General features: G+C 41.7%; 1 protein-coding gene across 1 annotated transcript; it reads left to right on the top strand.

Moving 5' to 3' along the window:
• Positions 1-7,117: 7,117 nt before the first annotated feature.
• On the top strand, positions 7,118-7,919 carry LOC112828887 (small ribosomal subunit protein eS6-like). Its single transcript, XM_073900166.1, has one exon. It carries the CDS (start codon positions 7,161-7,163, stop codon positions 7,902-7,904), a length of 744 nt encoding a protein of 247 aa, XP_073756267.1. The 5' UTR covers positions 7,118-7,160; the 3' UTR covers positions 7,905-7,919.
• The last annotated feature ends 204 nt before the right edge of the window (positions 7,920-8,123 follow it).

Genomic DNA, 8,123 nt, shown 5'->3' with positions numbered 1-8,123 from the left:
CATCTTCAGGCCTCTGTCACTCCTTGATCAAGTTGAAGAATTTTTTAAACCTCAGGAGCTTGTGGGTTGTTTTGTTTTGTTTTGTTTTTAACTTTTAAGTAATCCCCATACCCAACATGAAGCTCAAACACACGACCCAGAGATCTAGAGTCACATGCTGTACCCATTGAGCTAGACAGGCCCTCCTGGCTATCTCCTTCTTGCTTGTCTCATTTTACATCCTAAGAACATGGCTTGGTTTCTACCTGCCTGGGATGGGTTCTATCTGTGGCTACCTTTGCGAGTGCCTCTAGATCTTATAAAGATAGTATCTTTTACACTCTCTTTAAGGACACCTCTTTGGTCATGAGGCTGTCTAATACGGCTGGAAGTATTTACTATTTGTCCTGGTTGGAAACCTGATAAGATGTTTTAAAGGATTTAATGATTCTATAATCAGAAATCTGGCCAAATTGGAAGCTTATAGGAGACTTATAGGAATTTTCTTAGGTCTTCCGTAAGCTATATGTACCCAAGAGGGAAAGAAGGCATTTTCGTAGGTGGATGGGTATGTCAGTCCTTTGATACCATTTAGGTGGCAATCCAATTCTTTGAGGAATTAAAAAATAGTTGTCCTTGTTTTACAAATCTATTTTTCCCAGGATCAGAGGTGTGGTTCCAGAAACTTCAAAGACCACAAATCCTTTTTACGGACTCAAAAACCTCCCTTTTTTTTAATCTCGAAAATCTTGTTAAGTATAAAAATTCTGGTCCTAAGGGAACACAAGTCCTTCTAGGGAAAACTTGCATTTTTCCAACTGTGCCTTTAAAATGTAAATGTTCGATGTTCTACCTGGTACTCTCCATGAACTCTATCTAGTCCACCTCTTTCAAATACAAATTACAGAGGTCATTCCTATTGAGAAAAAACAAACAAGGGGAAAACATTTGGAACTTGACTTGCCAAGGACAAATACAAATCTTGTATCTTCTCTACAAATGGAAAAATAAAAAAGCTCTAGCCATCTAAACAGATAACCTTAAATATCCCATCTACCAGAAAAACAAACTCAGATCCAACTTTTATAACTAGTAAGTTTTGTACCTATTTCAATATGGCAGTAACTTTAAACAGAAGCTGTAAGTTCTCTCTATCTATATGTTCACCTGTGTCTATATATATATGCATTGTAGTTATGTGGTATTTTCTACCTCTAGATGGTATTGCTAAGATTTATTTGTAAAAGAGTTCTATTTAGTTGGTTTGGAGGCCAAAGATTGTAAGGACTGGGCATTCTAAATCTCTCAGAGGGGCGCCTGGGTGGCTCAGTGCGTTAAGTGTCTGACTCTTGATTCTGGCTCAGGTCACGATCTCAGGGTCTTGAGATAGAGCCAAGGGTCAGGAGGCTCCCCACTCAGTGGGGAGTCTGGAGATTCTTTCTCCATCTTCCTCTGCCCCTCCCTCATTTGAAGGCTCACAGGCACATGCTCTCTCTCTCTCAAATAAATAAATAAATCTTAAAAAAAAAAAAAAACAAAACTCCCAGGGCCCCTGCATGGCTCAGATGGTTGAGCGTCTGACTTCAGCTCAGGTCATGATATCCATCCAGGTCCTGGGATGGAGTCCCACGTCAGACTCCCTGCTAAGCAGGGAGTCTGCTTCTCCCTCTCCCTCTGCCTCTCTCCCTGCTTGTGCTCTCTCTCTCTCTCTCTCAAGTAAATAAAAAATCTTTATAAATAAATCAATTAATTAATTAAAATAAAACTCTCAAAAAAAACAGAAGCTAACCCAAATGTTTTTCAAGTTCATGTGATCTAGAAAAATATTTGATATAAAAGCTAGTTTAGGGTGCCCACGTGGCTCAGTCGTTAAGCATCTGCCTTTGGCTCGGGTCATGATCCTGGGGTCCCGGGATCAAGCCCCGTATAGGGCTCCCTGCTCAGCGGAAGCCTGCTTCTCCCTCTCCCACACCCCCTGCTTGCATTCCCTCTCTCACTGTGTCTCTCTCTGTCAAATAAATAAATAAAATCTTTTAAAAAAATAGTTTAAGGTTGACAGTTTAATTAAAACAAATATGTCTTTAGAGTTATCAACATTAAATATAAAACTTCGATTATACTTGAGTTTACTAGCCAACTAGGTTCATGGTATCTCTTACAAGATCTGTCCACGAATAAATAACAATAGCCCAAGATAATGGCTGACTTTGTATAATAAAGTTTTTGTCGGTAAACCAAACATAATTGTTAAGAACAAGTAAATTAAACAAAAAGTTTTAGGTAAACTTTTAAAACAGTTTACCTAAATCTTTTTGGTAACCTGAAACATTAAAGTTTTGCTAAGTTAAATGGGGAGTTAAGTTAAATTTGTTAAATATCTAGACTGTAGAGGCCACTTTTAGGCAATAGGCTTGAGCAACAGAAATGTGAGCAAGGCGGAAGGGTCCAAAGTGACCACCAGGCTGATGCAAACAGGCTCATTAAGTCATAGACCCGAACTGACCAATGGGCTACTTACAACAAGGCACAGTTACCAAATAAAGGGAAAATTCCATAGGGCCCATACTCCTTCCCTCCATCCTATACCTATAGTCTCTCACCACCGCAAACAGTCTCTCCTTTGCTGTTCTGCCCTTCACTCCTTTGTGGTGTATTCAATAAACTTCTCTCTTGTTCAGCCCTGGGTGAATTCTTTCACTGCTTGAGCCTCAGCCCCCATCCAGTCAGGACACCTTACATAGATCATTTCCAAATAAGACAAAATACTAAAACATTAATTACTAAGCATAGGTTTATCAACTTTTGGCTTCTTATCTCACAGAAACTAAAATACATTTGGTTGTGTTAATGAAACATTGGAAAACTTTCAAAAACATATGCTTTGAAAAATTTTTAAATGTATACATATATTTGAAAAAAATTTTAAATGCTGGTATGACAATTTACAATTGCTTCTTAGCTTTCACTAGAAATTAAGTTTTTGAAGGGTTAAGAATTCTAATTAATATGTGTAATTAAAGCTACTAAAAATAAATAATAACAGAACCATCTCCACATGTCAGAAAAGGAAGTTGTGTTTTCAGGGTGAGAAACAAAAGAAAGGGTATGAGAAATGGAGATGCATTTTTTGGAAAATGAATCTTTAAAAAGAAATTTTAATGTGTGGTCAAGCTGGCTAAGATTAAAATAAATTTATTTTTTTCATGAGTTTAAATATCAAAAGTAAGTGGGCACAAAATTAGAATTTGATTTTCTCTCTGTTAAAAGAACAGTTTTCTTGGACTTTTGGTCTGCTTTTGATAAGATTGTAAAAATTTCTTTACCTTTAAGTTTCATAATGATCTGTGATCCTATTTAGATAAGTACTTTATTTTTTAAAGATTTTATTTATTTATTGGACAGAGAGAGAGAGAGAGAGCACAAGCAGGGGAAGATGCAGGCAGAGAGAGAGGGAGAGGAGCAGGCTCCCTGCAGAGCAAGGAGCCTGTCTCAGGACTCAATCCTAGGACCCTGGGATCATGACCTGAGCCAAAGGCAGACACTTAACTAACTGAGCCACCCAGGTGCCCCTAGATAAGTACTTTAAAAGCTTTTTTTGATCTTTTTGAGGATCTTCCCAAAACCAAATTCTAAATGAATCCTCTTTTTACCTGGAATATTCCAAGGCATCTGTTTGTAGGGGCCATGGGCAGGTCACCCCAAAACGTGCCACTTGAAAATACTGATTACTTTAAATAAAAGTTATTTAAGAGGCAGATGGTACAAAGACACTCAGATCCTCCTCCATCCCCCTGAAAGCAGTAGACAAATCTCCTATATGAAAAATATACTCCTGGGGCACCTGGGTTGCTCAGCCCGTTAAGCGTCTGCCTTCGGGTCAGATCTCAGGGTCCTGGGATGGAGCCCTGTGTCGGGCTCCCTACTGAGCAGGAAGCCTGCTTCTCCCTCTTCCTCCGCCATTCCCTCCTGCTTGTTCTCTCTCTCTCTCATTCAAATAAATAAAATCTTAAAAAAAGAAAAGAAAACTACATTCCTTGTACTAAGAAGTAAAAAGACATCCTTCTCACCAGAGATAGGGACTTGAAAGCTAAGAAAGCTATAGAAAAAAACTTTATTACCTTTTTTCTGATCTACTACCTCAGCCCGAATTCTGCTTAGAATTCCCTACTAATAAAAGCTCCCAAACACCTGTTTTCTTTATCCTGCTAATTTCTCACAAATTTATTGTCTCTTTGTCTAAAATGTATAAAAACTGCCTACCTTGGTCATTTCTTTAGTTCTCAATTTCATTACAGGCCTCCGTGGGCATGTAATAAAACTTTGGTTCTTTATCCTGTTAATCTTCTGTACATTTCTTAGTCCAACCGGAAGACCTCGAAGGGTACAGAAAGAATTTTTCCAAAAAAAAAAAAAGAATTTTTCCTTCCCTACATGTTAAACTAATCAGACACACACACACACACACACACACACACACACACACGCTACTTTTTCTTTTAAGTAGGCTCTAGGCCCAGAGTGGGGCTTGAATTCATGACCCCGACATCAAGAGCTTCCTGCTTTACTGACTGGGCCAGCCAGATGCCCCATAAACTAATCAGATATGATATGTAAATTACATGGAAACATTGTCAAATAAGTAATACTAAGCCTTCTTTATATTGTATTTTTTTTTAAAGATTTTATTTATTTGACAGAGAGAGACACAGTGAGAGAGGGAACACAAGCAGGGGGAGTGGGAGAGGGAGAAGCAGGCTTCCCGCTGAGCAGGGAGCCCGATGCGGGGCTCGATCCCAGGACCCTGGGATCATGACCTGAGCCGAAGGCAGTCGACGCTTAATGACTGAGCCACCCAGGCGCCCCTTTATATTGTGTTTTTAAGATGTGGCACATGTGGATAAAGTCCATTCTGCTTCTGCAAAAAATGGGCCCTCATCACCTGTTAACAGTCTACTGCTAAGTTAGAAAAATTAAGGTGGGTAAACCATAGCTACAAATTCCACAAATATTTGGAGCTATGGGAACCCCAAGATGGCTACTTGGTTCTTCCCGGCTCCCTGGCAAATACCATTTTCCAGTTTTTGCATTACTTTACCTTCCACAGGGCATTGAAGATGAACTCAAATTATGAATTGACATTGGTAGAGAGACTTCGCTAAAACTGCAAAAATAGTCTACAAGCAATGTCTGATCTGTCTGGCCCATAGTCCTGGCAAAATGATTTTTGTTTGTTCCCAGAGGCCTCCTCCCACTGGCCCCCTCCCCGCTCTGGCCCCCTAAAATACCTACAGCTGGACTTCATTCAGTTGCCACTTAGTATGGGTTATCAACATTTTCCTGTTATGATATGTGTGTTTTCTGGATAGATTAAAGCTTTTTCCTGATGCAAGGCTGATGCCCCCACAGTAGCAAACAAACAAACAAACAAACTTAAAAAGTATATTTCCCACTTGGGGAAATGATCTTCTGTGATCCAAGCACCCACTCCACTGGAAAAATCATATGAACTTTAACAAAAATCTTGCAAACTTCTGGAAATTCTAACAGTGTACAAGCTTCTGGTGACCCTTCTTGTCTCATGCTGTGATGACCAGCTCCCATAAGTCTCTAAGGTCTTATGCTCAAGCCTGTCATCCACAGGTCAAAGAAGCCTCTCTGGATCCCGATTCAAAGGAACCTGTTGGTCACAGTCTGGAGTCTGGTGACTGGGTATTCTAGAAATATCATCAAAGGAAGACAGCCTTTAAGCCCACTGAGAAAGGACCTTACTAAGTGCTCCTGACCATGGACACGGCTGCAAAATGAAAAGATGCTGGAGCCCTCTAAATTAAATTGATGAGGAAGAGAAGAAGCTGACATCGAGGTAGACTACTTCCAAGATAGGTCCAAGATGACACATCAAGCCTTCATACTTGATTTTTTAAATTACTGTTATTTTTTATTTTTTTGAAGTCTTCATTCTTTAAGCAAAGAACTCTTTCACTTTCTTTTCCTTTCCTTTACTCTGACATTGCCCTGGAAAGATAATACCCTTATCTCTATCTCCCAAGCCATTGCTGGGGGGGGGCGGGTAGGGAGGGAGGAGAAAGTGGGTGACCTCTAGAATTTAAAACAACCTTTTATTTTAGCCTAGGAGAAAATCTAACTGTGCCCCTAACTTTTCACAAGCAAAATAAGACATCTCATAGGTCAGCTACTTTAAATTTAGATTGTTGAGTTTAAAAGGGCCTACCAGGAGGCTTTCCTGATTCAGGATTCACTCCTTTTGGCAGGTCCTTTGGTCCCTGGTTAGAGATAAACGTAGATGAGGCTATGATCAAGAACTTCTCCTTAACTTCTAAAATTATTGCAAAATCTACTGCTAAGCAATAGCGGCCCAACAAAGATCCTTACCCTCTTCAGCCAAAGTCATCCTTGCTAATAGAATAGTCTTATCTTCTAGCTAAGCAAGAAGGGATCTGTGCTATAGCTGGTACCTTCTGTGCTTGGATTAAGTCAGGGCAAGTTAAAATGTGATTACATAAAACCACAGAATAAGTCACTTGGTCTAAAAAGGTGACGCTTGTAGAGGGCAAGATGGAGTCTCTCACGTCCAGCAGGGGCCTGTGTCAAGCAAGGACGCCAGCATTTAAGGGCCTTGTGGCCACGAGACATTATCACAGAGACCAGCACCAGCTGACGACACCCCAGAACTGATCACAAGCAGAGGCAGAGCAGGTCTGCAGGGGCCCAACACCGATTCAATCCCTTTAAAAAGGGGAGGATTTTTGCAGCAAACTGTCAGATTCTCCGGACACTGATCCCTCTGTCTGACCACTTAAAAAAGGCCTCTGCCCCACTGGTCTCCGAACAGAGCTGAGACCCTTCACTGCTTGAACATCAGAAGCAGTCAGGGCCCAGAGCTGACCCGGCCCGGACCGAGGCCTCATCTCAACTGTGCGCCCACAGCGGGACTTCGCGTTTGCTTCATTCACTTCCTACACCCTTCTGTTGCCTCGTTTGTTGCCCGGCTCGTCTTATGTTCTGCTCTGTGTGCTGTGTAAGAAGTCAAGTTTATCACCCAGCCACCCCATCCCTCCCACACCCCTCCCCTCCAGCAACCCTCAGTTTGTTTCCTGAGATTAAGAGTCTCTTATGGTGCTCTTTTTCGTGGCGCTTCGGAGGCGGTAGGCTGCTTCAGGATGAAGCTGAACATCTCTTTCCCAGCTACTGGCTGCCAGAAACTCATTGAAGTGGACGATGAACGCAAACTTCGTACCTTTTATGAGAAGCGTATGGCCACAGAAGTTGCTGCTGATGCTCCGGGTGAAGAATGGAAGGGTTATGTGGTCCGAATCAGTGGTGGCAATGACAAACAGGGCTTCCCCATGAAGCAGGGTGTCTTGACCCATGGTCGTGCCCGCCTGCTGCTGAGTAAGGGGCATTCCTGCTATAGACCAAGGCGGACTGGAGAGAGAAAGCGCAAATCCGTTCGGGGTTGCATTGTGGATGCCAATCTCAGCGTTCTCAACTTGGTCATTGTAAAAGAAGGGGGGAAGGATATTCCTGGACTCACTGATACTACTGTGCCTCGTCGCCTGGGGCCCAAAAGAGCCAGCAGAATCCGCAAACTTTTCAATCTCTCTAAAGAAGATGATGTCCGCCAGTATGTTGTGAGAAAGCCCCTAAACAAAGAAGGGAAGAAACCTAGAACCAAAGCGCCTAAGATTCAGCGTCTTGTTACTCCACGAGTCCTCCAGCACAAACGGCGGCGTATTGCTTTGAAGAAGCAGCGCACTAAGAAAAATAAGGAAGAGCTTGCAGAATATGCTAAACTTTTGGCCAAGAGAATGAAGGAGGCCAAAGAAAAACGCCAGGAACAGATTGCCAGGAGACGGAGGCTGTCCTCTCTGAGAGCCTCTACATCTGAGTCCAGTCAAAAATGAGATTTTCTATGAGTGACAAATAAATACGATCAGACATCAAAAAAAAAAAAAAAGAGTCTCTTATGGTTTGTCTCCCTCTCTGGTTTCCTCTTGTTTCATTTTTTTCCTCTCTTCCCTATGATCCTCTGCCTTGTTTCTCAAATTCCACATAGCAGGAGGGTTGGGGTGGCTGGGTGATGGACATTGGGGAGGGTATGTATTGTGGTGAGCTCTGTGTAT

This window comes from Callorhinus ursinus, unplaced genomic scaffold (genome assembly GCF_003265705.2).
Source record: "Callorhinus ursinus isolate GAN/ISIS: 27379988/994484 unplaced genomic scaffold, GSC_fseal_2.0 scaffold13, whole genome shotgun sequence".
Classification (NCBI taxonomy): domain Eukaryota; kingdom Metazoa; phylum Chordata; class Mammalia; order Carnivora; family Otariidae; genus Callorhinus; species Callorhinus ursinus.
The sequence above is the reverse complement of the archived record's forward strand: the minus strand, read 5'-3'. Positions and strand labels throughout refer to the sequence as shown.

Excerpts from the sequence above, each read along its gene's own strand:
- LOC112828887 (XM_073900166.1), top strand. The coding sequence starts at position 7,161 with ATGAAGCTGAACATCTCTTTCCCAGCTACTGGCTGCCAGAAACTCATT.